Source organism: Pseudorca crassidens, chromosome 7, assembly GCF_039906515.1.
Source record: "Pseudorca crassidens isolate mPseCra1 chromosome 7, mPseCra1.hap1, whole genome shotgun sequence".
NCBI lineage: Eukaryota > Metazoa > Chordata > Mammalia > Artiodactyla > Delphinidae > Pseudorca > Pseudorca crassidens.
Genome location: NC_090302.1, coordinates 2,550,276 through 2,577,158, shown reverse-complemented (window position 1 = coordinate 2,577,158; position 26,883 = coordinate 2,550,276). Strand labels below are relative to the sequence as shown.

The 26,883-nt window shown below is 58.4% G+C and overlaps 1 protein-coding gene across 11 annotated transcripts in view; it reads left to right on the top strand.

The window, feature by feature from the left end:
* Nucleotides 1–23,402, top strand: part of VAV2 (vav guanine nucleotide exchange factor 2) — a 178,001-nt gene extending 154,599 nt beyond the window's left edge. Inside the window, exons 16-30 of one of the 11 annotated variants that reach the window (XR_010944761.1) lie at nt 114–128; nt 996–1,105; nt 2,201–2,302; nt 2,655–2,743; nt 5,301–5,317; nt 6,186–6,207; nt 7,209–7,336; nt 8,631–8,705; nt 9,983–10,035; nt 11,335–11,451; nt 14,060–14,147; nt 15,209–15,332; nt 16,147–16,199; nt 17,243–17,397; nt 21,201–21,342. Coding sequence is in view for 9 of the 11 variants with exons in the window: in XM_067742772.1 (XP_067598873.1) it covers nt 114–128; nt 996–1,105; nt 2,201–2,302; nt 2,655–2,743; nt 5,301–5,317; nt 6,186–6,207; nt 7,209–7,336; nt 8,631–8,705; nt 9,983–10,035; nt 11,335–11,451; nt 17,240–17,397; nt 21,201–21,856 (1,542 nt within the window). In the remaining 2 variants the exon portion in view is untranslated. Of the gene's footprint in view, nt 1–113; nt 129–995; nt 1,106–2,200; nt 2,303–2,654; nt 2,744–5,300; nt 5,318–6,185; nt 6,208–7,208; nt 7,337–8,630; nt 8,706–9,982; nt 10,036–11,334; nt 11,452–14,059; nt 14,148–15,208; nt 15,333–16,112; nt 16,200–17,239; nt 17,398–21,200 lie in introns of all 11 variants that reach the window. The other 10 variants (XR_010944760.1, XM_067742775.1, XM_067742774.1 and 7 more) reach the window with 10 other exon arrangements.
* The last annotated feature ends 3,481 nt before the right edge of the window (nt 23,403–26,883 follow it).

The following is a 26,883-nucleotide window of genomic DNA, read 5'->3' as shown; positions in this document are numbered from 1 at the left end:
TGGGGCACTTGGCAGTGGGCAGTGTCCTGGGTGGCGGCACCCACCGCGGGGCTGGGCCAGGCCTCTTGATGATCTCGTCTCCCCTTTTCCTTTCCTCTCCTCGCGCTTCCTAGTCTCACGGGAAAATGGTAAGCCCCTGGCGCTCACGTGCTCGCCACCTTCCTCCCCTCCGGGCCCGATGCCGACACTTCCTCCCTGAGTTGGGAGTGGGGTCTGGGGAGCCGGGTGGGCCTGAGCCGGGCTGGGTTCCCGGCGTTCTCCTCCTTCCTCCCCTCAGTGTCTGGATTAAGAGGAGACATGTACTTGTGATAACAGATTTGCCGGCTGCAAAGGGTGTCAAGTGAAACCCCCCCTCCCGCCTGCCCCACCCACTCCCAGTCCCTGGAGGTTAAGGACCTGGGTGGTTTCAGAGCCACTGGGGTTTGGCCTGTTCTCTCTCTGCCGCCCTTTGTCCTCTTTCTTCTTTCCCTCCCTCCTTCCCTCTTTTCCTTTTTCCCTCCACCTTTCCTAACACAGATGGGCTCAGACTTCCCAGACGCTTCTTCCTGGGCCCCTTGGAAGCCCCGAGTGATAGCCGGGCCTGGTGGTGGCTGAGGGGTGGGAAGGCTGGGCTGACTTTGCCGCAGCTCCCCAGGCCCATGGCCTCCTCTGCCTTTTTTGTTTTTTTCTGTTGTTCTAATTCAGACCAGTGAGCTTTTTTGGCATCACATTTAGGAAATGAAAGTGGGTGGGCTGGCATCCTGGAGGGGGCCCCAGGTGAACGCCTCAACGCGGGTCATTAGAAGTGGCCTGGGCTAAGCCAGCAGAGACCTCAGTTGAGGGTGCACCTTGGAGGGGGTCGGAGGTGGGTCCCAGGACATCTCGTTAGAGGCTGCATACACATACACACGTGTGCACGTACAGGCCCGGGCACGAGTGTGCCTGTACCTGTGCCCGTGCACCTGTGTGCACCTAGCCATGCCCGTTGCAAGCGTGTCCCCTGTCTCCTCCCACAGTGGTCCTACGGTTTCTATCTAATTCACCTTCAAGGCAAGCAAGGCTTCCAGTTTTTCTGCAAGACGGAAGACATGAAGAGGAAGTGGACGGAACAGTTTGAGATGGCCATGTGAGTCCGCCGTGGCAGCGGCGCGGGTGGGAGGCCACGTGGATCTTTCTCGGGGAACCCGCCCCCCCGGATGCCAGCCCCTTCCCCCCGCATGGCAGCCTCACTCTTTAATCTACAGTGGCCAGAGGGCCCTCCCCCTGGGGCCGAGCCTCCCACACTTGACCGGCAGGGCAGCGAGTGGCCAGGAATGGCCATGGTGCCAGATGGGCTCACGGTGACCCGGATCCCTGGGTCTTACAGGCCAGCGGGTTGTCACCTTTGGGGAAAAGCCCCAAAGCTGTTTTTCCATGAAATCTAGGAGGAGCCCCAGTTAGCCCAACAGAGAAAGGTGATCGTGGGGGTGCCTGGCCACATCAGACCTTGAGGCCAGGTGGCAGGTCCTGGGGGCCTCCGGGCAGGTGCACTCACCTCCCTGGCCTCTTCCTCCTGGTGAGATGCACATGAAGGGAGGGTCCAGGTTCTGGGATTATTGGGAAGATCCAACGGGGTCCCGCATGGGACACATCAGAATAGATGGCGGCCAGGCGGTGGGCCCCAAGGCTTTCTAGGGGTTGTAATTTTCTCCCCACCGTTCTCATGAAAATTTTCAAGCATTAATCCAAGTTGAAAGAACGTCACGGTAAATGCCCAGCCTGCTCCGTTCACGTCTTGTGCTGTCCTCTGTCACATGCCGTCCCCCAGCCCTGGTGCCGTCTGCTAGCGGACGTGTCGTAGTGACTCGCAGACATCAGTGCGAGTGAGGGTGCCCGTCATGAAGTCACGATTTGTTTAGATCTTTATATCTCAGGCTCGCACACAGTGACATCCTGGGTGCGGTTTGCTGAGTCACGACAAACGCTTGCACCGGCCCACACCCAAGCCCTGTCCAGATACAGCCCTTAACCATCACCCCAGAAGGTTCTCGAAAGCTCCCACTCGGACCCTTCATCCTCCCTGGGGTGTCAGGGCCCCTCGGGTCTGCCCGGGGGTCGGGGCAGATCCTGGCTCTGAGTCCTGGCCTCCTGACTCCCGGCCGCGTTCCGGAGCCCGGCTGGTTTGGCGGCTCCCGTTTCGGGGGGGCGGAGGGAACCTGGAGCCCGCTTTCCCTCCCGTCAGGTCAAACATCAAGCCCGACAAAGCCACTGCCAACCAGCACAGCTTCCAGATGTACACGTTTGACAAGACCACCAACTGCAGAGCGTGCAGGATGTTCCTCAGGTGAGGCCCTCTCCCGGCCCCCGAGGGGGCCCGCTGCTGCCTCCCTCCTGTGCCCCCATCGCCGCCCAGCACCCCTAGGCCAGCGCTGTGCTGGGCCCCAGGGACCCGGGGAGACATCCCATCGTGTGGGAGGCAGCCGGCCCTCGGACGTTTGGGATCCAGGCGGGAGGGGAGGTGCCTGTCCCCGTGGGTGCCCAGGGCCCCCTGTGGGGATGGCAGAGCCAGGCTGCGCATCGGGGCGGGGGTCCTGGGCCCCAGGGCTTTGAGGGGTGATGCTCGGGGGAGCAGAAGGCAAGGTGGGTCTGGTGGTCCACCTCACCTCCTGCCCCTTCCCCCTCCCACCCCGGCGCAGAGGCACCTTCTACCAGGGTTACCTGTGCACCAAGTGTGGCGTCGGGGCACACAAGGAGTGCCTGGAGGTGACCCCTCCCTGCAAGATCAGTGAGTACCCATCCCCGCCCTCCCCGTGGGGCACGGGCCCTGGGGGCTGGTCCTCAGGGTCCCACGACACACCCCGAGCCGAGGGTCCCGTCATCCCTCGCAGCTGCCGGCTCTGGCGGTGTTCCCACATTCTCCTTTCCTGCCGTGGTGACCCCACGGGGCAGGGACCAGATGAGGAAACAGAGGCTCAGAGAGGGGAGGACGCCGGCCCTGGGTCACACTGTGTCAAAAGGCCCAGCCGGAGCGGGAGCGGGGATTCCGTGGCAAGCCCTCCTCCTAACTGCATACTGGCTGGCTTCTCTCGGCCCCTTGGGCACCCGCTGCCGCGCTGCAGTTGTAAGCGTCTAGAATCTGCACCCCGCAGAGGGCACAGGACATTCCTGGCAGCTGCATGGAGGTTTCCGGTCACAGAGGAACACCTCGCCCCTGGGTTCCCCCGCCCTGGAGAGGCCCGGCCCTCTTTAGCGACAGCCCTGTTTGTAGACGGTTCACGTGCGTGCACGGCACCTACTGTGCTCCCCTTTGCCTCGGATGGGGGAAGCCTGAGGCTCCTGTCAGTCGTCTTGGTTTGGGGGATGAGTTGGGGGAGGGCCCAGCCTAGAGCAGCTGGACGGGCCGCCGGAAAGCCTGAGATGGTTCTGAAAGGTTTCAAAGCCGCCACGGTCAGAGGCTGGCTGAGCTCTGGATCCGGGCGTGGGGCACCCGTCAAGCACCACGCTGCTCGCCCTGCTTCATGGGGCCCAGATGCTCCCACATCCCCGTGAAATGGGGCTGTTCTGCTGACATCCACACTCAGGGGAGCTGCGCTCAGAGCGGGTTAACCACGCTCCAAGTAGACAGGGAAACATGCCGGGCCTGCTTGTCCCCCGAGACACCACCGCCCAGAGTAGGAGAGTTTGTTAATTCCTCATTTACTGTGACTGCTGGTCCAGTGCCCTGATCTGGGAGGAGGGTCCGACAGGTCAGCCCAGACCCCCTCGTCCCCACCAAGGCCCGCCCGATGCAGCCCACTCCGGCCCGGCGGAAGTTCAGCGACCCTGCCAGTCTCCTCCGGGCTAGAGGATGCTGCCGGCCCCGACTGGCCCCGACGCAGCTTTTCAGCTTCGCCCATGGCTACCGCCCTCTTGTGGCCATGTGTCCTTTGCGTCAAGCGACTGGACAGTTCATTTCTTCTGACATTTTTTTCCTGATCTTAAAAGTAACATACTTCTTTATCAAAAACTTAGAGGGAAAAAAAAGAGGAGAAATGAAATAAAGAAGAAAATAATTATCACTTATGAACAGATTAAGAAATAACCAAAGGTGATATTCTGGTGTATTTCCTGTCAAGTTTTCTTTTTTTTTTTTGGCGGTACGCGGGCCTCTCCCGTTGCGGAGCACAGGCTCCGGACGCGCAGGCTCAGCGGCCATGGCTCACGGGCCCAGCCGCTCCGCGGCACGTGGGATCTTCCCGGAGCGGGGCACAAACCCGCATCCCCTGCGTCGGCAGGCGGACTCTCAACCCCTGCGTCACCAGGGAAACCCAAGTTTTCTTATTTTTAAATAATCTTTCTGTTTCCTTTTGCCTCTGATTATTAAATACCCATTTCCCATAGAAGATATAGAGGAAAGTAAGGGAGATGAAAGGGATCCTGGTTTTTGTCACACCGGGCAAAAACAGCTGCCGTTAGCCATCACCTGCCTTCTCCCTTTTTTGCAATGCCCCCGCCCCCATCCCCCATCTCTTTTTAGGTTTTTGTGTTTTTCATGATGTGTATAGTTGAGGCTTTACCAGTTAGGCAATTGCACATCTTTCGAAAGCTGAAGTCATCAGCACCCTCCCCGTGTCACTGAGAGCCCGTGGTGGGCACCTGGTTTTATTTTAAGGAGCGTGTGCTTCCCCCAAGGGCACGTGCCTGATGCCTGACGCCTGTAGCCTCTGTTCTGCAGGGTCTGTCGGATCCTATGTCTGCCCAAAGCAGGCTGCGACTGTGCGTGTGTTAGACGGTGTTGAAGTCACATCAGCCACACGTTAGCCCTTGTGGTGCTTGTTTTGTCTGGTGGTGGAGTGGCAGCTCAGCTTGTCAGATGACCGGGGCCCAGCCTGGAGCTGTGTCCTCCCCTTGGGTCGCCCCAGGGCAGGCAGAAAGAATCTTTAGAATGTTTGCCTTCCATCTGATGAGCTGAGGTGTCCCGTGTCCGAGGTGCTGACAAATAGAGTAGCAGGACTACCACGTCTTCTGTCATTTGCCCACGGCAGGCATCACTAATCAATTGTGGAAACCTTCCCTTTGAGCCCAGGTTCTGTCCAGTGATCAGGCAGTTGCTGCCGTTGGAGCAGAGTTGGCTCATGCAGGAAAACCCGTTTGCCATTGGGTCTGATACCCAGTGTGTGTTCTCCCGTGGGGCCCCTAAAACCAGAGCTCAGAAGTCGCCATCAGAAGTAGTCGAGAGATTTTCGCGGTCACCAGGCACGCGTGTCCGTAATCCAGGTCTGAAAGGAAGGGCCTTGGAGCTCACCTCGCTCACACACGTGGGCGCGCCCAGCGGCTCTGACCCCGATGTGCTTCCTTTTCAGGTTCTCCTGCAGACCTGGTGAGTCCCCCAAACCATTCCCTTCCCACTGCCCTGCACCCTACGCCGCCCCGTGCCTGGAGCCGGAAAGACCCAACCGTTCCGGCCCTCACGCTCCTGGGGCCAGGCCGGCTTGCAGAGCCCCTGTTGGTTACGAGGGGCCTTTGTTTTCCTTCGTGGTCGTCAGTAGACATGGGTCCCTGTGCATGGCCTCTTGGGCCCTGGTAGCTTTCCCCCGCCCGGCTGCCCACCCGTCCCACCTGCCCAGTGGCTTGCTGGTGGCTCTGGGTGCCCAGCTCTGTGACAGGCATCTGCCCACCTGCCCCCCATCCTGATAGACGTAGAGCCCTCTCTTCAGCTGACTTGGGGACGGAGTCACTGAATTCACTTCTGGATTGTGGACGTCATTTCTCTCCCCAGCCATGGGGGTCCAGTCAAATTAACCAGCACGTAACGGGCTCTTACTGGGCCCTGCGTGGGCTACAGAGATGCCCTCAAAGAGGAGGGAAGACAGAACATTTAGTGTATGCAGCAGGACACGTCCCGGACAGAGACGACAAACCCCAAGCTTTGAGCAGGGAGGCCCTGGGCTGGGGTGGTCAGGGCAGGCTTCCTGGAGGAGGTGGGAGTTACTGGTAAGGGATGGGAGGGGAAGAGGACAGATGTCCCAGGGCTGTGGAGGGGTACAAAGGTGGAGGGTGTAAGTAAGAATCGTGTCACACAGGGAACTAGGTTGTCACCATCACAAATGTCCGTGGGCGCTCAGGACGTGTTCCTGGCCCCCTCCCCACTTCCTGCCTTGACCCTTCCCTCTGGGTGTGGGGGGCAGGGGGTGTGGGATGCTTGGGCGGCCTTCCCTCCTCACTATCCTCTGTCCTTGCTCTCACAGGACACCTCTGGAGCGGGGCCAGGTGAGTCTGTGGGACTTGGGTCTTCTCTGGTACCGTCCTTGTCAGCAGTCATCCTGGGAGCCGAGCCTGGGCCTGGCCGCGGTGTCTGCCACCTGGCTCCCGGCTCCCAGGGTGTGTGCTGCCCTCCGGCCCCATCTCCCTCCCACCTCCACGGCCACTTCCCCTGGGAGCTTCCTTAGTTTTTGATGGCGCAGCGCCAGGCATGGGGCCAGGGCCCAGCCTGCAGAGAGTCAGGGTCCCTTCAGCCCAGTAGAAACCCTGAGCCGCAGCCCGGAGACCCCGAGCAGAGCAGACTCTGGGACACTGCTGCTGTCGCTTTACCATTTGCTCCGCCCCCCAAGCCCCCCTTGCTCTGCGCTGGGTAGCAGGAGAACTGAAGGCACCAGGTATGAGGCAGCCCGAGCTGTGGACAGAGTCCAACCTAACCATGAAAACAGAAAACAAAAACCATGCTGCCGCCTCTGGGGCACCAGCTTCAGGAACCGGGCCTGGCAGACGCGGCCCCTGCAGGGCTGGGCCGGTCAGAGCAGGGCACGGTCTAGGAGAGGCCTGCAAGTTTTGGGGGGGCTCAGGCGGGCCCCCCCGCCCCCGTCAGCCCAGGGCTGCCCCGGAGTGGCCGTGTGGCCTTGGCAGGTCGCTGACCCGGCCCCCACCTCTAACAGGAGGGATGCCCCGTCTTCTACTCCACGCTGCTGGCTCTCAGTCACAGATTCGAAAGCTGTTTGGATGACGGCACAGAAAGCGCTCTTTAAAAATAAGTTGCCGTTACTGCAGTGATACCCTGAATCTGTTAATCTCACAAATAGTTTACGTATGATATGTAACAAAGGGACGTGGGAGCCTTACGGGAAGAATTTAGGGAGGGGCGATAGAGGCCCATGGCCCGCTGCCAAGAGCCCTGAGAGGTCTGAGAAGGCCCGGGAGGTCAAGGTCAGCCTGGGGTGGGCTGCCACCAGGACGGAGCCACCGAGCCACGCCCTCTCCTGCCCTGTCCTTCGCAGGTCCCAAGATGGTGGCCGTGCAGAATTACCATGGCAACCCTGCTCCCCCCGGGAAGCCGGTGCTGACCTTCCAGACGGGTGATGTGATCGAGCTGCTGAGAGGCGACCCTGAGTCTCAGTGGTGGGAGGTGGGTCCTGGACCTGGGAGGGTCTCGGGCCCCCGGCTACCCCCTCCCCACTCCCCAGGGTAGCAGCAGAGGGTCCTGCATTTCCAGGCAGGGGTGGGTTTGGGGTGCGAGACCATCGGGGTCGAGAGGAGTGGGCTGTTAGCAGGGCCCGGGTCTTGGGGTGTTTGCCTTGAGGTGGTAGGGGGTGCAGCATCCCCTCACGGTAGAGATCGTCCTCCTGGCGTCCAAGCCCTTTCCCTGTCTGCCTCCTGCCTGGGTTATGTTCTGCACACACACACCCCAGGCCCCGCCCAGGCCATGCCACGCCCACCCTGCTCCCCACCTGCCCCAGTTCAGGCCAGCACCACCTTGCTCAGCACTGGGGGTGCAGCATGACCGAGACCCGCTCACCGCCCTGCCCCAGGAGGCCCAAACACGGACACAGGTCCCTGTGATGGTTTACGGCTCTGAGCCATGAAACCTGCTCTTCTGATTATAAGGCCTGAGAAAGGGGAGCCATTGGTGCTGCCCTGAGATCGCCCCCGTCCACGGGGTCTATGTGGTACCGCAGGAAACTGGGGCACTTGCCCAGGCTGGGTGACCAGGGCGACCTGCTTAGAGCTGATGCTACAGTGCGTGTGTTCAAGTGTCCAAGTACTGTTACTGCCGTCGTCGTTGTTGTGTGGTGGCCCTTGTCAGCACGTACTTACTTACGAACTTATCGCACCAGACTCGGCCTCATGTAACTGGAGATTCAGGAGCTGAGAAGGTGTCTGCAGTACAGCGTCTGCCCCGCGCTGACCCCAGCCACCCAGTTCCCCTCCCTAGCTGTCACCAGGGCCATCAGGTTTGGGTGGCCTTGCAGAGACACTTTGCTGATGTGAAAGTGGGGGCCGGGAAGGCCTTGGGAGGGTCTTCCAGGCAGAGCGAACGGAGAGAGTGAACAGTCGCCCCCCAGGCCCTCCCACGCTGTGCTGTGTTTTATCAAGACCCCCAGGTCCACACGCCCCTCACAGTTTGGGGAGGGCCGGTGTGGCTAAGAGGACACGGCAGCCAGGAGAGGGGGCTCTGGTCCCAGCGCTGAACAAGGCGTGTAACTTCTCTGGGCCTCAGCGTGTCCTCATCTGTGAAGTGAGGGCGCCCCAAACGGTGATGAGGTCAGCTGAGGTCACAGCAGGAAGGTGGTGCTGTGATGGGCTTCTCAGGGACTCCCCTCGTCTTCCTCAGGACAAGCTGAGTGCACGCTACAATCCCCCCTCCCCCCACCACTGGCCAGGCCAGGCCCCGCCGGCCCTGACCATCTGTCCTCTCCCAGGGTCGGTTGGTGCAAACCAGGAAGTCAGGTTACTTCCCTAGCTCGTCTGTGAAGCCCTGTCCAGTGGATGGAAGGGTGAGTACTTCCCATGGAAGTTTCTGGAGCATGGTGGCCAGGGTGCCATGGGTGCTGAGAGCTGTCTCCTCGCTCAGGACGCCCTGGACTTGTTCAGGCCGTTGTGAGCTGGCCCTGGAGCTGGGATGAAGGGCCAACGGGCAGGGGATCCCTCCTCTTGGGAGGGCTTGGCTGTTTTAAAAACACTAAAATGGGCATCTCTGCAGCAGGTGCAATGGACCAAAGACCAGCCGCCTTTCTCCACACTGGAGGGACTGTATAAGTCTTCTCCCTCGAACATAAGGACTCAGAGCTAGATGTTATGATGTTTAGAAAAGAGGCAGTATGGCATTTCTTGCATCTGAGCACTGTGGCGCAAATTCTGCTCCGTTACAAAAGGCATCGAGCTGGCAGCCATCAGTTGCGTCAGCCACACACACCCCAGAAAAAGCTAAAAGTGAGAGAGTGAAACTTCTCCCGAAGGAGCAGCAGGCAGGTGCCCGACCCCCTGGGAGCCCCGGTCCACCTACGGGGCCCTGCCCGGCCTCTGGCCCCACCGCCCAGCCTGTGCTTCTGTGCAGGCCATTGCCCAGTCGAAGGAGAAAGCATTTTAGGACAGGCTTTGCTGGCAGGTCGAAGGGACCAGACAGCAGAGGAAGAAAATGTCACTAACTCACTGGGTGGCCTGCGGGGGGGCAGGGGGTCCCTCAGGGTCCCTTCCCAACCCTGGCCCTCAGTTTCCTCATCTGCATGGTGAATGGGGTGGGGAAGGGACAGGTAGTCTAGGAGGCTCTTCCCAGCCTGTGGCCCAGTGAGGGGAGGTCAGGCCAGCGAGGGCGCAGCGCGGGGTCTGGAGAGCCGCGAGGTTTGCTGCAGACGCGGCTCTCCACCTGCAGAGCGCGCTGCTGCTGGCCCAATGCCTGTCCTTGGGGCTGCGGCCCGTCTGCTGCAGAGGACGCGAGGTATAGGGTGTGCTCCTGTCCACTGCTGAGCAGTCGTAGCCGCCTTCAGGTTGCTCTCTTTCTCCTTACACTGCACTGTTAGTTGGATGCTATATATTCATTCATTCGGTCAATCAATCATTCATTCGATCAGACCCACTGAGCATCTACTCAGAGATGGTGAGTCCTGGCTGCTGCCTTCAGGGACCTCCCAGGCCAGTGGCTCTGGGCCTAAGTCCACAGACGTCCTGGTAGCCAGTGCTAGGCTCCCGGGGTCATTGATGATAGGACGTCGCTGGGCCCTGCTCTGTGGACAGTCCCTGGGGATACACCAACCCAAATGTTCTCTCCTGCCAGCCGCCCATCAGCCGGCCGCCGTCCCGGGATATGGACTACACAGCATACCCCTGGTGAGTGGATCAGCGGGGGCCCCAGGCTGCCTCTCGTGTCTCCAGGGCAGCTGAGCCAGGCTGCACGCGGCCGCCTTCTCCCCTCCTCGGCTCTGAATCGCTGGGAGCCCGGGGGAGTCTTCTCTACCCCGAGGCCGCTGTTTCCCCGTCTATAAACAGATCATCAGGTTCTAACATTTGGGAGAACGAAGCCCTTTTTAAAATGTGATCTTACTTGAGCCTTGTCTAAAATACCAGTATATAGAAGGAGGTATATTTAAGGCCAAGATTATAATTGTATCTGCTCATACGGGCTTGAGGAGAGCAGTGGGGCTGTTTGATGAATAAAACGTGGAGCTGACCCGGTAGGTACGAGTCTCAGATGCAGGTTGGCCTCAGGGCCAGCTTTTATCGCTCTGCCGCCTGGCTCACCGGCTGCCTGGAAGAATGACTGCCCTTCAGTGACATGGCCCTGCAGAAGCTCGCCCTGTGGCAGCCCCAGAGCAGTGGGCCGCTCGACCCCGGGAGGGTCTACCCTTGTGGTTTTCGGTTTGGGGTTGATCCCTGAAGCCACCCCGGGATCCCTGTGCCCAGTGGTGTGACGTGCCTGCACCCTCGGTGCCCCTGGCCTCCCCGGCACCGCCCCATCTGGGTCTCTGAGACCCCTGGGTCTGTTCCAGTAAACTGTTCACCCTGCATTTGGGTCTAATGTGGAGGGTGGAGGACTTAAGCTGTGATTTTCACTTGATGGGGTAATGCACAGAACTTTAATTTTCTAATGAATCTGTTTACAAAAGTCTCAATTCAGCCCGACAGGGAGGTGCAAATGGGGTCAGGCTTTGCTCTTGAGGTTGGGGGTCAGGGTGGGCTTCATTTCCATAGAGCTGGCGAGAAAAGCTTTCAGTCAGTGTGTCGGAAACCCACCCATGGAGATGCTGATGGTCTCCAGTATGTTAGGACACAAAACAAAACCCCACGTGAGCAGTTTGTGTTTATCGCTGCTTATTAGACAATGACAACTTGGAAAGGAAGTTTGATCTAATGTCTTGTTACCCTGAACGCCTCCTGCAGGCCCAAGGTTCTGGAGGGTGGAGGCCGCGGTGGAGTGCCTGGGGCCTGTTTGGGGTCCTCGTCTCTCCCTCAACCACCTTCCCTGTGCGGGCTGTGAGCCGGCACGCGGATGCCCCGCCCCGCGCGTCTCCTCCAGACCCCGCCCACTGCTCGGCCCTCCTCCTGGGGGCGTGGCCTCACGTCCCAATAGGCTCTTCCGGCAGATTAGAGACGTGTCAGTGAACAGCCCCGTTTCCCTCTCTGCTCCAGGTTTGCCGGCAACATGGAACGGCAGCAGACCGACAACCTGCTCAAATCCCACGCCAGCGGGACCTACCTAATCAGGGAGCGGCCGGCCGAGGCCGAGCGCTTTGCCATAAGCATCAAGTACGTGGAGGCTGGGGCTCAGAGAGGCCCTCCCCTCATGCCGTTCCGAGCCAAGGAGCCCACATCCCCTCCGGATTCTGGGCTTGTTGGGTGTGGCCTTGGGATGCGTTGCCCACGCCAGGGCACTTTGGAGATGCAGGGGCGTCAGCGGGTCTGCACAATGCACCTGGCCCGGGACAAGCGTGAGGGATCCCGCCTGCCGTCGGCCTTGCCCGAAGCCGCCCCGTGGGCTCGGTCTGGTGTTTTTCAGGTGGTGGGGACCAGAGGAGCTCAGGGATGGGGACAGGCCTGTGGTGAGAGGTCAGGGACTTCCAGCGGCCCCGCAGGTGGCCTTGGAGAACACGGACAGTCACGCTGCTGCCAGCTCGGGGCTCCAGCCTGTGGCCTTTGGGCTGGGGTCACCCTGCTCAGACTCTGCCCCCTTGTGGGTCTTCTGTCTCCTCTTCAAGAGACAGAATCTGATTGGTCGTTGGTCACCATCGGCATAGGACACACACTGGACAGGAGTCTCAGGCCGGTGAATAGAGGGTTCTGGTTTGCCGTGACCTTGATGGGGTCAAGAGCCCCCAGCAGGGTGACCTATATCTAGGGAAGGCCCCCTCGGGTCTGCTGGGTGGGTGCTGGGTGGGGGGTGGGGCAGACCCAGCGACCGGGCCACCGGACGGCCACAGAGTCACCGCCTGGGTGCTTCTGGTATCGAGTCACAGAAGCCAACGCGAGGGAGCAGAGAGGCCCTCTCGGTAGGAGATGCAGGAGCGCCTCTGGCCGTTAGGGGCAGACGGGAGCCGGGCTCAGTGGGCCGCACCCAGGTCCTGAGCACACAGCCCACTCCCGTCTTTCCATCTCAGCTTTTGTTCTCCCGCCCCCTGCATCAGCTTCCTCTGCATCTGTGCCCAGTGGGGGCCGAGAGCATGAGCGCCCCAGCAGCAGGGTGCGGGTCCCGGCCTGCGCACGTGCTGCCGGCCAGCGTGCCTGCGCGTGTGCACGTGCGTGAACGTATCCCCATCCCCTGCTTGCATTACTGGGAGGTCATGCCCTGGTCATCCAGGACAGGGTCCCACTGTACAGAATGGCTGTTGGAGGACCCCTGTGGTGGAAAAGCTGGAGGGGTCGGGATCTGGGCAGCCAGGAGGAGCCAGAACTGAGGAGAGACCCCCACCCAGGTGGACAAACTGCCACGGTCCCCACGGGCTTTCCAAGAGGCCCCACTAATGTCTGGGCCTGAAACAAATGCACTGGCTTTTCTAAAATACAAAAACCAAAGGACACCTGCAGCCTTGAAAGTGACAGACGTCTAGTGAATGTCAGCTGGACACAACCTGGGTCGCCTGGTACATAGGACTTGCTCTCAAGCAGAGATCAGCCGTACCCGCCGTGGGTGGTGGGAGCATCGTAAGGTGTGTGACCCAGTGCAGGTGGGGCCTCCCGCAGTGAGAGTCTCAGTAGGGTCCTGGGAGATGAGTGGCGCGTGAGGCGTGCTGGCAGGCCTGTGGCAGAGGCTGGGGCAGCACTAAGCAGTGAAGTGGCAGAGACGTGTCTCGCCTGATAGGAATTCGTGGAGCACCTTCTGGGTGCCTGGCCCGCAGGATTCTGGAGTGGGGTTCAGACGGGTCTTGTCCAAGGAGCTGCGGTGGGGCTGCGCACGCTCAGCTCACTTTGAATCCAGGAGAAACAGAGTGGTGGGTGTTCTCCAAGGCCCCACGGGAGAGGAGGCTGGCCAGCTGCGCGTTTGCTTATATAACAGTTGTTTATTCCATTAACTGGTTTCCGGATGTTAAACCAACCTTGCATTCCTGGAGTGTCCCATTTGGTCGTGGTGTAAAGGTCTCTTTATACGTTGGTGTGTATAGATGTGCATATGGAGAGAGTGCGTTGAGGATTCGTGCCTCTGTCGTCATAGGGGATGTTGGCGTGTCGTTTTCTTTACTCGTGATGTCGTTGTGTGGCTTTGTGATTCGGAGGCAAGGGGTGCACGCTCTCCAATGAGGCCACATTTGAACTGAGACCTGGACACAAGGCAGGGTCGTGAGGGTGGCAGGAGGGTGAGCGTTCTGGGCTGAGGGAACAGCCAGTGCCAGGGCACGGCAGGCTTGTGCCTGGCGTGTCTGAGGAAGAGCTCCTCCGGCCAGCTGGGGTGAGGGTGCAGAGGAGGAGAACCTTAGGAGCTGGTGTCACAGCTGGGGTGAGGGTGCTCCCTTCGGGCCTCACAGGCCAAGGTCAGACCTCTGACTTACAAACCATGCTGTGAAAGCCTCACCAGGTGATGGGGGAATGGGGAGGGGGACGTCCCCAGTGCAGAGAACAGGCGGAATCCGGGGCAGGACATCACAGCGGCGCTGGATGGAGGAGAGGAGGGGTGCTTCGGGGCCTGAGGCCTTGGCTGACCCGGGAGTTTGGGCTTCAGACGGGTGGCCTGATGGATGGATGGACAAGCGGTAGGAGACAGGCCCCGGCCGGGGCGGGGAGAGAGGTTGCAGCCGTAGGAGCAGGAGGTGTGGGCCGAGGGCCGGGGTCTTCGCTCAGCAAACATACGATAAGCCTGGACCCCTGGGGGGCCGGGGGCCGTGTGGCTCGCGCAGTGACCGGCGCTCCCGTGTGCTCTGCCCAGATTCAACGACGAGGTGAAACACATCAAGGTGGTGGAGAAGGACAGCTGGGTGCACATCACCGAAGCCAAGAAATTTGAAAGCCTCTCAGTACGTGATCCCGCAGCTCCCGCCGGCCCAGGTCCCCCACCGCAGCCGCACCGAGGAGGAGGGGCCCCCTGCACCCACTCCTGCGGGCCGGGCTTGCAGAGGGGGAGAGCCCAGCAGGGGTCCCCCTCTCCCCGGGGAGGAGGGTCTTCCCAGTGTGGGAAAGATCCAGGGAAACTGGATCGTAGGGCACCTTGGGACAGGGAGGGCCTCGTCGCAGGCCCCCGAGTCAGGCTTCTGTCCCCCAGACCCCGTGGCGGACACAGTAGGGCCACCAGCATCACGCAGCCCATCCGCTTCCAACGCCCCTACCCCCAGCTGTCCCAGCCCAGCCAGAAAGCCGCGAGACGCATAGTCCTTCTTAAAATGATTTTAAAGTTGGACCTGGTGTTTCTTTGCTAAATTACACGTGTTCCGTGCACGGAGAACATCTCACTGGAGCATTTGAGCTCTTAGACTGCCCACTGCGGCCGCAGAAACACACCCAGTAAAACAGAGAGTATCCACGATCTGCCCCCAGACCTGATGCTCTCGTCTCAGGGTGAGCCCCCACCGCCTCTCAGTAGAGCCTAGGTGTGGTCTATAGGTTCCTTTTTCAAACAAAGCCCCTGGCCACACTGGACCCAACTCTCAGTTTGCCTCTCAACACAGCGAATGCTCACCAGGGGCGCCGCCCTCTTCCTGCCCCACTAGCCGCGTGGCGTGCGGTCACGTGGATACGCTGGGATTTTCCCGAGGCGCTTCCCCGGTGTTGGACGTGTGGGCGTTTCGAGTTTTTCTCCATTACGAAGAGTGTTGCAGGGAGCATTTGTGTCATCCATCCCGGCCTTCTTCCCTGACTCTTCCCTTAGAAACTTTTGGGAGAGAAATTGCAGGATCAAAAGTTTGCGATACCACCCTGCCCCCAGTTTGGGTGCTAGGAGGGGCAGCGAGGAGGAGGGGTGTTTCCGGGGGTCAAGGAGATGAGTCCCCTGTGAGAACCTGGGGAGGTGGGAGAGGGAGGGCAGGGCGTCTGGGAGGACTGCCTGGAGGCGGAGGTAGCAGTGAGTGTGTGCGTCTTGCAGGAGTTGGTAGAGTACTACCAGTGCCACTCGCTCAAGGAGAGCTTCAAGCAGCTGGACACCACGCTCAAGTACCCCTACAAGTCACGGGAACGCGTGGCCTCTAGGGCCTCCAGCCGGTCCCCAGGTAACGCCCGTGCGCGGAAGGCTTCCGGTGGGCTGCACTGACCTCGGCCAGGAGCCCCTTCCCTATTCCCACCCCGGGGAGCAGTGGCCCAGGCCCCCCAGCCCTTCACCGGCACCCTCCTGAGCCAGGGTGCCAGGGCGGCCCCATGTGACAGGTGGGGAGTGCCAGCTATGAATTGCTGCTCCGATCGATACCTCTGCCTGGAGGTCAGAGTGGGGAGGGAACAGGGCAGGTCCCTTCTGTCCTCAAATCCATCCCTGTACCCCAGCATCCCGCCCCCGCCCCGCCCAGGGACCCCAGCTACGAGGGAGCCAGAGCCAGTACCTGTGTTTGCAGAATGGGCTCCATAGCGCAGATGGGGGCCAGCTGGGGGCAGGGGCAGGCTGGGCCCAGAGTGTTAGGCATCCGGCCCAGGGCTCTGTCTCGGAGCCAGCCACCCCACTTCCTCCAGCTGCAGGGGCCCGCAGGACCTCGGGTCCCACCGGGGCAGAGCAGGCCAGGAGAGGAGCGACGGGCCTTTAGTGAGCACCTACTGTGTGCCGGGCGAGGGGCTGTGATCTGCACGAGTAGTTTCCTGTATCCTCGCGTGAGCCCGCCCACTGGGAGGAGGTGGCCCAGGAAACAGGTGCAGGAGGTGGAGCGAGGGCCCGCGCCGTCCCGCTGCCCTCCTGGTGCCCTGGGCGGGGCCTGGGCCCCCTCCCCGCCGCCTGGGACCGCGCCTGGGACGGCGTGTGGATGCTCCCCGGCGCCCCTTTCACAGTCTCTCTCGCCTCTTTGCAGCTTCCTGCGCTTCCTACAACTTTTCTTTTCTCAGTCCTCAGGGCTTCAGCCTTGCTTCTCAGGGCTCCTCCGTGCCCTTCTGGCCAGGTACCGCTGCTGCTCGGGGCGTGGGGGGCCCGGCCTGCCGCCAGCTGCCTGGCGGGCCACGGCCCCGGCCTGAAAGTGTCCGCAGCTGCCCGCAGCCTGGGCGGGGCGGGGCGGGTGTGTGCAGAGGGGAGCGGCGGGGGGCGGGGCGGGGGGTGGGGCTGCCGCGGCTCCTGCAGACACAGTCGGCCTGGCGCTGCCCTCACCCCTGCCATGCTCACCCCCACGACCCCTCTCCAGCTCATCAGCCACTGTCCCCCGTTGCTCCCCGGGAGCTTTGCGTCTGGCAGCAGCAAACAGCTGGGCGACCCCCTCGGGGTGAAGGTGGGAGCAGACCCGGGGCGGGCCCCACTCGGCGACACTAAGGAGGACCTGTGGGGCTTGGGTGCAGGGGGACAGGTCTCGACTGGCCTTGGCCGCACGGCCCTCTACTGCCAGAGGCAGAGCCCTCCCCAGCAGCCGCACGTGCTGCCCCTCCCGTCACGGGCCATTGTCATCTGTCCGTCAGGACTCCTGGGTCCCGGGCCAAGCTGGTCCAACCGGCTCTCTGGTTTCGTTTGGGCTCTGGAGTTGGGGACACGAGGGAAGTCGGGCAGCAGTGCCCTGGCGTCCAATTCCAGGCACTTTGTCAGACTGCAGGCTGGGAGCTGGGCAGCGGGCACTCAGCTGTCCACTGGCCATGTGATGCCCAGGCCCTGGGCACACGGGGGAAGACCCCGAGGGAACTGTGACAGAGCACCGACACCCGCTCGTATCCCCGCGGGCACGCTCGCCGCCCGTGACGGCCCCCAGTGGGGCGGTGAGGCTCTGACTTAATCACGGTGGAGCTCAGGTGGGCCACGTGCCCACAGGTTGGGGCTCCCACAGAGGAGCGAGGGGCCCTGGGATTGGAGCCTGGTCTGTCCCACCAGAGCCTTTCCGCTCCATGGGCTCCTCTGTGGGCACAGGGCTGGGCCCCAGGGGAGAGACCCAGCTCGGCCCGAAGGACCCTCAGCCCTGGCGGCCCCGCCCGGCAGCTGTGTGAAGCCGCCCGTCTCCCCCAGCAGTGTTTACGCCCCGCGTCATCGGCACAGCCGTGGCCAGGTACAACTTCGCTGCCCGGGACCTGCGGGAGCTCTCGCTGCGAGAAGGCGACGTGGTGAAGATCTACAGCCGCATCGGTGGGGACCAGGGCTGGTGGAAGGGCGAGACCAACGGCCGGGTGAGTGGGACCGGCCCCGGGTCCTGGGCCCCACGGGGGCTCCGCCTCCCTGTGGTGCTCGGGAAGGTGGGGCTCCGGCAGGCTGGCACCGCAGCACCACCTTGCCCCGACCCCGTGTCCTCTGACTGTGCCCAGGAGGTTGGGTGTCCCCAGGTTCCGTGAGCCAGGGTCACAGTGAGGAAGCGACTTCCTGGCTCAGATCTGGACCCCGGCCTGTGTGACGCTGTTTCTGTGCTTGGTCTTATTCTACGGTCCGTCGTGGAAACGGCAGGGGACAGATGTTGGGTGCAGTCTTTAAGTCCCTTGCACGTACCCAACCCTCTTTGCAGGCCGGGAGGCTGCAGGACTGAGAGTAGGGCTGGGATGTCCTCACGGGGCTCCTGCCATCCCATAAGACCCCGTTTACACCTTGGTGAGATGGGAGGGGACACACAGTGTCCCCAGCTAGCCTGCGATTCTGAAACCCCATGGCTCCTTATCCTGGTACCCTGTCTGGACCCCCTGGCTTTGACCAGTTCCATTGGCAGTCACCCGACAGGGTGCCTGGGCTCCACAAAGCACTGATTAGGAAACGTCCAGTTTTTGCAGGGGCTGCAGCTTCCCACAGACTTGGCTCCCGTCACTTACCATTCCGTTGCCGGGTGGAAGGAACTGGTCTGCCTCTACCTTGGAGGCCCTTGGGTCTGATCCTTTTGCCATCTGACAGCCCTTCAGAAGTGTGAGGCCTCTGAGTCCTAGGCAGTCCACCTAGAGGGCTGGGACTGCCAGCTCTCAAAAGTGCCAAGAGGCTCCTGGAGCTGGGCCCTCACCCCAGTCACGATGTCAGCCAGTTTCCCAGGTGATTTCGATGCAGAGTTCAGTTTTAGAACCACTGGTTTGGAGTGTTGCTAGATATTCCTGTTGTTGATACTTTAACCCTGTTATGAAATGTCGCAGTTCTTCTTGCTGTGAAGTCTGCTTTACCTGCTGTTTGCGAGACACCAGCTTTTTGAGGGGATTAGTGTTTTGCATGGCGTACTTTCTTCTTTCTTGTATTACTTTCAGCTTTGCTGTATTCTTATATTTAAGATAGTTAGATGATAAAATCTTACTGTAAATGGACTTTCACAAGCCAGTCTGATCTGACAGTCTTGACCTTTTGATTAGTATAGGTAGTCCATTTACATTTAATGTAATTACTGAGATATTTAGATTTAAATGCATTATCTGTTTATCTGTTTATTTTCTATTTTTCACATCTATTCCTTCTTTGTTGTCCTTTCTTTCTGACTTTCGGATTAATTAATTTTTCTATTCCACTTCTCACCCCCCTTGCTTCGTTTGTTAGTTACACATTCTTTTCCTGTTACTTAAGTGGTTACCTTAGAGGTTCAATGTACACTTTGATTTCTGACAGACCACCTTAAATTAGTACTTTCACCACTTACCAGACAATGCAAGGACCTGACGCCCTTTGACTGTATTCATTTTCCTTCCAACTTTTGGGCAGGTGTTGTCATGTTTCTTAATTTGACATTTTTTAACCCCATAAGACATTATTTTTGTTTTAAGCAGTTAATTTTCATCTAGACTTACCTCTTTTCCTTTCCCAGGGTTCCTCGTTTCTTTCTGCATTGTTACACACACAATCAAAACCAAATTCCTGGTGCCTGAAGTTCCCTCTTAGTATGATTTTTAGTGCAAGTCTGCTACTTATAGATTCTCAGTTTTTGTTGGATCTGAACACATCTTTCTTTCACTTTCTTTTTTAAATGTTTTCATTATAAAATATTTGTAATTTATTTTGATATAATTTCAAATTTAAAGAAAAGTTGCAGTCCTACAAAAACTCCCATATGCCCAAATTTACCAATTAAGAATGGTTTGTTTGTTTGGTTTCTCATTTGCATTCCCTCTCTCTCTCTCTCTCTCTCTCTGTAAGTGTGTGTGTGTGTACACTTATTTTTCTCTAAACCATTTGGAAATCAGTTGCAGAAATCATAGCGCTTTACCCTTAAAGAACTGTAGTGTGTATTTCTTAAGATCAAGGACATTTCCCTTTGCTATAATCATCTACTCCCCAGTCTGTATTCAGATTTCACAACTGTCCCAATAGTGTCTTCTCTAGTTATTTTCCCCTGGTCCTAGATCATGAATTGCATTTACTTGGCATGACCCTCAACTCTCTTTAATCTGGGACAGTTCTTCAGCTTTTCTCTGTCTTACGTGACTTTGACAGTGTGGAGAGTATGGGCCAGTTATTTTTGTAGACTACCCCTCAATTTAGGTTTCTTTGATATTTCTTCGTGATTAGACTGAGGTTGTATTTTTTGGTGAGAACACCACGATGGGGATGTTTTCTCTTTTTCAGTGGCTGTAGGGTCCTTTCAAGAAGTTTATCGTTTGCCCCATTATTGTGACATTAACTCTGATCACTTGGTTAAGGTGGTGTCTGACAAGTTTCTCCACTCTGAATTTACTGTAATTGATAAGTTATGTGCAGGGTAATACTTTGAAATCAGATAAACAGGCTCTTCCTCATCAACCTTTCACCTACTAGTTTTATCATTCATTGATGAATTTTGCCTATTCAGTTATTTCTATCATGGTGGAGAATAGTGATTTTCTATCTTTTTTTATACACTTATTAGTGGGAGTTCTACTGTAAGGAAGAGCGTTCTCTTCTCTGCTTGGTCACTTTCCCCCAGCAATCAGTCATCTCTCCAATGAGACCTGCTTCCTTTTTGTGAGCCATTTTATTGAGTTCATTTTTGAAGGGTATTTTTTACTGGGTTTAGAAGTCTAGGCTGGCAGATCTTTTATTTCAGCACTTCGAGGATGTCATTCCATAGTCACCAGGCTTCCATCATTTCTGTAGAAAAAGTCCATCAGCGTTCTTATGGTGATTCCTTTGGAGGAAGTGTCTGCACGACTCCCCACTGGGCTCCATGGGAAAAAAGTCTTTGTTTTTCATCAGTTTTACTATACTGTGCCTATGTATGGTTTTCTCTGTATTCATTCTGTATGAGATTTGCAGAGATTTTTTTGAATGTGTGGTTTGATGTCCTACATCAGTTTTGGAAATTTCTTCAGATAGTGTATCTGCTCCGTTTTCTCTCTTTTCTCCTGGGGATCTGTTCACATGGATGGTAGATCTTGTTCACCATGGCCCACAGAATATTTTTACTGTTTTATGTGTGTTTCATCCATTTTCTCTGGTTTTCCATCTCATTACTTTTTATTGACTTCTCTTCCAGTTTATTAGTCTTCTTTTCTGCTTTGTCTAATCTGCTCTGAACTTCAGTCATTACATTTTTCAGTTTTAGGATTTCCATTTGATTTCTGATTTCAGTTCTCTGGACAATTTTCTGCTTTTTCATCAGTTTTCTGAAGCAGACAGGTTAGAGCCACGTACGTTTCCTGATGGATGACCCAATACCTGGATGACCTGTAGACTGGTTTCTGCTGTCTGCATTTTCTCTTAGTTTCTGTCACTTGTTCCTGATTAAATGCCGAGCTTGCATATAAAAGACCATAGAGGCCCTGGATGATGTTATTTTCCTCCAGAGAGGATTTAATTTTTTGCTGCCGGGCAGTTAGCTGGCGGGCAGGTCGCCTTGAACCGCTCTGGGCTGGTGCATTTCAGGGTCACCCCTGCTCCTGGGCCTCGGCTCCGCTAGGCTCTCTGCCTCTTCTCCAGGGCCTCTCTTGGGGGGTGGGCCTTTCTTAGGACGCCAGCCTCTTAAAGAATCGCCCACCTCCACAGACCTCCACTTGCCCTCACCCTTCACACACTCTTAACGTGAGTCTGTCGTCTTTCTCAGATTGGCTGGTTTCCTTCAACGTACGTAGAAGAAGAGGGCATCCAGTGACAGCAAGGACGCGGACAGGACTCGCCGATTTTCTTGGAAGAGTCGCTCCGGTGCTGAAGCCTGTCTCCAGCTCTGAGACTCAGAGGGGAAATGCCCACCAACCTTCCCGTCTTCAACAGCCCGTGGGGATGGGGAGGGTGTTGAGAACCCTGCGTGTGATCCGCCCACCGTCAGCCTGCCCTCGGTGGCCTGTCCTGGCTGCGCCGCTTGTACATACAGGAGATCGGGGCCAGCCCTGCTTGGCTTCACCACCGGAGGGCCGAGTAGAGGGAGCGCCTGCGGCGTCCCGAGCCAGGCTCTGGGCGACAGCTGAGGCCAGAGCTCACCTTGCCTTGTCCTGTCGAGATGGCCTGCAGGAGCTTAGGTTTGAATGGCATATGCTGTCCCAGGGAGGGCTGGGGACCTTCCCCTTGCTCCCTTCTGCTCAGCCTCTGGACCCTCCGCCCTGCTGCTCCCAGGGGGAGGCGGAAGGGCCCAGAGCCAGGCTGCTGTGCTCGGGGACAGAGGGAGGGAGCATCGCCGGGGCCTGTGCGGCCCCCCGGCCCCCTGCTGTCCCTCTGCACCGGGGGTGTGCAGAGACCCTGGGGGGGGAGCCTTGGGAACCTTGACGCTGCCGACCCCGCTCCCCAGTCAGTGGTACTGTCCTTTGCCCTGAGCCCTTGGTGCGTGTCTGTCCTGTCCTGCTGCCGGGTGGATACATGGTTTGCCAGCCCTCCCGTGGGCGGGAAGCAGAGGGGGCTTTCCGCTGGCCTGGTCTCTGCTGTTCACTTTCCTCTCCAGAAGGAGGCCCCCCGCCACCGCCCCCAAGCAGGCGGGCCCTCTGGGTGTCCCGTGTCCTGCAGGGGGGTCCCTGAGGGTCTTCCCAGCCTTTGCACAGATGTCGGTTCTAGCCCTCGGCAAGTCTTCCTTCCAAGGGCTCTTGCAGCCCACGAAACAGGGCCTGCGGCCACAGCCCGAGGTCAGTGCTCTTGGGGAAGCTCCACCCCCGAGCTCGCCCTCCGCACCCCGCCTGGCCCTTGACCTCTGGCTGGCTTGGCCGGACCCTCTTCTCTCCGCCCGGATGCCGCCTGAGACCCAGTGACGCTGTCCCCTCCGAGTTCCGTGCCAAAGCTACGGGTGCAGCGTGGGCTTCGCGGGTCCCCCTTTCCCTTCGGTCAGCTGCACAAGGTCGGGCGTTGCCAAGGCTGGCCCCTGCCGGGGTGGGCGCTGGTGGCCACACTGCACCCTGGGGTTCCTCTGAGGTCAGCCTTGCGATCTCCAGCCTCAGCTCAACACAGCAGCATCCTGGCGTGGGGAGGAGATAGGGAGGGGTCTGAGAGGGCGTGTGCAGGCAGGAGAGACAAGGCAGCCCGCAAAGGCTTTTGGGAAATGAGGGTCACAGGATTGTATTTGGGGGGCGGTGGGCAAAGCGGGGGAGGGAGGGATTTTCCACGGAGAGAGCAGACCCAAATCCTTGTCAGGGTGCACCCAGCACTTTGCACGTGACCTCGGCGCAGCTGGCCCAGCTGTGAGCCCGGGACGGGAGGGGAGAAGACCAGCCGGCCAGCGCCTTTCGTGTTTACGGTTGTGGGAAAAGCTTTGGTTTCTGTTACTGATGTTGTTTTAGGGTCTTGTTTCGTTTCGTTTTGGTTTTGGTTTGCCTTGTTTGCTTTTTAAGGGAAAAACAGGTTGGTAGTTATTGCCTCCAAAACTCCCTTTATATATCTGTGGATAATAAGGAAGAGATTTTATAATAGCAAGAAAATAATGTATATTTGAGGTCATCATGAAACAAGGCGTCGTGATAACAAAGGACACTGAGAAAACCTAATTTAGAACCCTGGTTCTTGTGACTGTTTTGCTTTGTTTTTGTGTGTTAGGGAGCTTGTCTTGGTTGGGTTAGTTTTTGCACTGCAGGAAGCAGCAGGGGAGGAGGGCCGGGCACAGGCTGGGACGCGGGTGGTTGCAGCAGGAGATGGGACGCCCTCTGGCGGGGCTTCGGACCTGGGGCCTGAGATTAGCTGTGAACACTTAGGAGCCCGACGCATGCGGGTCAGGGATCTGGGGGTCCCGCAGCTGGTGGGGACCCCAAACAGAACGCAAACTGTACATTTGCCAATAGGTTTTTTTCAGACCACGGTTTCTACCACAAATAAACCTGAGTTCTTTTCTGCAGGAGTGGCTGGCCTTTCATGCTGGGGAGGAGGGACTGGCTGGATTCCTGTGTGTCCAGAAGGGTCTGCCCCGTCCGGATACTGTCGGCCCAGGGGGCGGTGGCCTGGGTCAGACATGGGCCTTGGGGGGGCTCGGCCTCAGCCACCCGCTGGGGGTCTGGGCGACAGTGACGCCGGGCCACGGACCAGGCACCTCCAGACCGGCCCAGGTCACGGGCTTCCTATGCAGTGCCCTGTGACCCCTCCAGCAGCTCTCAGAGGCGGGTGTCACTGTCTTCTGTTGGGACGGGATTCAAACCCCAGCCCTGCCACTTGGGCATGTCCTTCACCTCCTGAGCATGTTTCTTTATATATATGTGTTGGAGATAAAAATAATCTCTCCGGAGGGTGACTCTGTGGCCTGTGGTAGAGGAAATCAGAACAGTGCGTTAGAGACTTCCTTCTCCCTTACGGGGAAGCAGTGCAGAGGTGGTAGCCCAGGGTGGCTTGGGGCCCCCGCCACACCCCAGACTCCCCTCATCTTCAGCACGCGCTTCCTTCCTCATTGTTACCTCGTGGTCCAAGGTGGCTGCCAGAGCTGCTGCCATCGAGGCTGTGGGCAGATGCAGAAGCCGACACAGCGCTTCCCCTTACTCTCCCTACCCAGGCTTGGGCATGTGGCCACTCCTGGCCACACCGGGGGCTGCAGATGCAGGACCTGGGCTGGGTGCACAGCCTGGAGAATGTTGGGTCTTGTTACTGCAGAGATGGGACCGGACGGGACCCACCTTGGGGCGGTGAGGGCCGAGGGAGACTCGGAGCCTGGCTTAAGCTGGTGCCCCGAGAACCAGATGGGCGGACCGCCCCCTCTCTGAGAATCTCTCAGGCCTGAGTCCCCCGAGAGGCCAGGTGTTCCCATACCGCCTCCCCGAGAACCAGCCTCTAGTTCTGAATTCTCGTGTCCACACGTAGGGGATGGAAAGGCCCAGACCCTCGCTGACCAGCCCCTGGGCCGGCACTCAGCTGCCCTGAGCTTGGACGGCCCTGGAGAAAGCTCCAGGCCGGGGAGCAGAGAGCTGTGGCAGCCTGAGGGGCAGCTGCGGGTGAACATGGGGCTGGGGGCCCTTGGGGAGGGCACCAGCAGCACCCGCTGAGGGGCCCAGACTGGAAAAGGGTGGGAAGCCCCAGGCCTGCGTGTGGACAGGCTGCAGGCCCAGCGAGGACAGGCCTGCCCGCCTGAGGTTACCCCAGACGCTGGGAAGCAGGTGGGAGCCGTGTGCTCCCGGTCTCTGAGGGTGGCTGCCTGCGGGCTCTTAGGGGCACTGAGTGTCCTGCCCCTTGATTCTGACGACCGCAGACTCCCCTTGGGCAGGGCCACCGTGGAGGCCTCTTGTGTCCAGAGTCTGAGAAACACTCCCTGGGTGAAAGAAGGAAACAACCCATTTGCTGAGGTGACGTGGACGCCTCTGCCCGCCACTCCACCACTGCTGACAGGAACACCCTGGAAGACACAGAATGCAAGGCTGAGCTTGAGAGAAGGGGCCCATCCCGGAGAGCAGAGACCTGGAGCAGAGCAGCTCCCGGGAGCCAACGCCAGGGCAGCCTCTAGGCTCTCGGGCCAGCTGGGGTTGGGTTGGGACCTGGGATTCTAACACGCACGGCATCAGCCACAGGTCCTCACAGGCCAGGGAACTCTAACACACGTGGATCGAAACACGATCACGGACCAGGACAAATATTTCAATGTGTTTTTTTTAAACTTTCCAGAAATAAAAGAATGAATTAACACAGAATGGTTAACCCTGGGCTTCAAAGAGAAAATAAAATCCATAGGGCAGCAAGCGAAAGATCAGGTGCCTTAACCGGGAGAACAGCTTGGGTTTGCCCTGGACCTCCGCCCGTCAGTGCGCCCAAGGCTTCGTGCTCACGGCGTCTAAACGGGAGGCAGCAAGGAGGCCACGTCCCACCCGCAGCCTCTCAGGGACTGTCCCGCGTGGGAGCGCTGCTTACAGAAACGACCGGGGTCCAACCTGGAGCCGGAGGAGGGGGAATCCTCCACCGCAGGGTCGGGGGGATGTTGAACCTCTATCTGCAGGAACACGTCTCAGACAAGGTGAAGATTCGGTTTCAGAACCTAATATAACGATTCTGAACCCTGTCCCTTAGAGAGAACGAATGTCAAAATGATTTCAGGAAAGCGCCGGGAAGAGAAAAAGACAGGAGGTGAGAGGCAGCATAGGTGCACTGGTTTTCTCATCTTTTCCAGGTAGAAGTCAAGACCTGGTCTTGAAACCTGAAAACTAATAGAGGCGTAAGTATGCTGAACAGCATAAAGATAAACACTAAGAAAGAAGAGATAACGAACTAAAGTTGGATGGAGATGAGAGAGGAAGGGTAGGGAAGAGCAAATAGTCCAGTTTCATCACAGCTCATGCAGAGGTGATGGGCGCTGCCTGAAAAGAAGAGGCTTGGTGTCTGTTTCCGGCGGTGGGTGGGGAGATGGGCTTTCTGTTGCTGCCATGACAAATTACCAGCACACGCTGTCGTCGTAGGGTTCCGTGGGTTACAGGAGCCCCACACAGGTCCCCCTGGGCTGAAATCAAGGTGCTGCACGGGGCTGTTCCTTTCTGGAGGCTTTAGGGGAGAATCTGTTCCTGGCCTTTCCGGCTTCTAGAAGCCGTCTGCATTCCCTGGACCATAACCCCTTCTTCCGTCTTCAAAGCCAGCAGGGTTGTATAGCCGACCCTTCTGTGGTCACATCTCTCTGTCTCCCTCTGACCACAGCTGGGAAAGGTTCTCCACTTTTAAGGACACGTGATCAGATGGGTCCCGCCCACATAATCCATCTCAAGGTCCTTCGCTGTCATCACACCTGCAAAGTCCCTCTTGCCGTGAGAGGTAACGTGGTCACAGGTGCCGGACATTAGGATGTGGCCGTCCGTCTCTGGGGGGGGGGGGGGGCATTATTCGGCCTACAACGGTACGTTGGATACTCTGACCGGTCTCTCTTGTAAGCACAACAAAAGCGGTGGGAAAGTGTTTCTGATTTCATCAGTGAGCCGGTAATGAAGAAGAAACACTCAGAAGCCAAAAGGTGAGTGTAGGCAGGAGTCCAGAGAGGTCAGCTGACTCCCTCGCCCAACCTAGTGAGAGCTTGAGTACCACCAGTTCATAGAGCCCGGCTGGGTGTGGAGGAGAGGGGACAAAGCCCAGCCCCCCACCAAAGTACCAAATCTAATAGGTGAGCTCTTTCTTGAAGCTGGGACCCCAGTGGCCCTCACTCTACACGTCAAGACGACTGGGAGCTCACCACGGCTGTAGCCACCACAGCCATCATGGACGGCAGAGAAAATTCTTTTTCTTGGACCTTGACAATGGGTGGAGGGAGAAGCAAAAACTTCCCTGAGGACGTGTTATGGGTCCAACTCTATCCCTCCCAAAGAGATACAATGAAGTCCCAGTACCTGTGAAAGTGACCAGATTTGGAAATAGGGTCCTTGCAG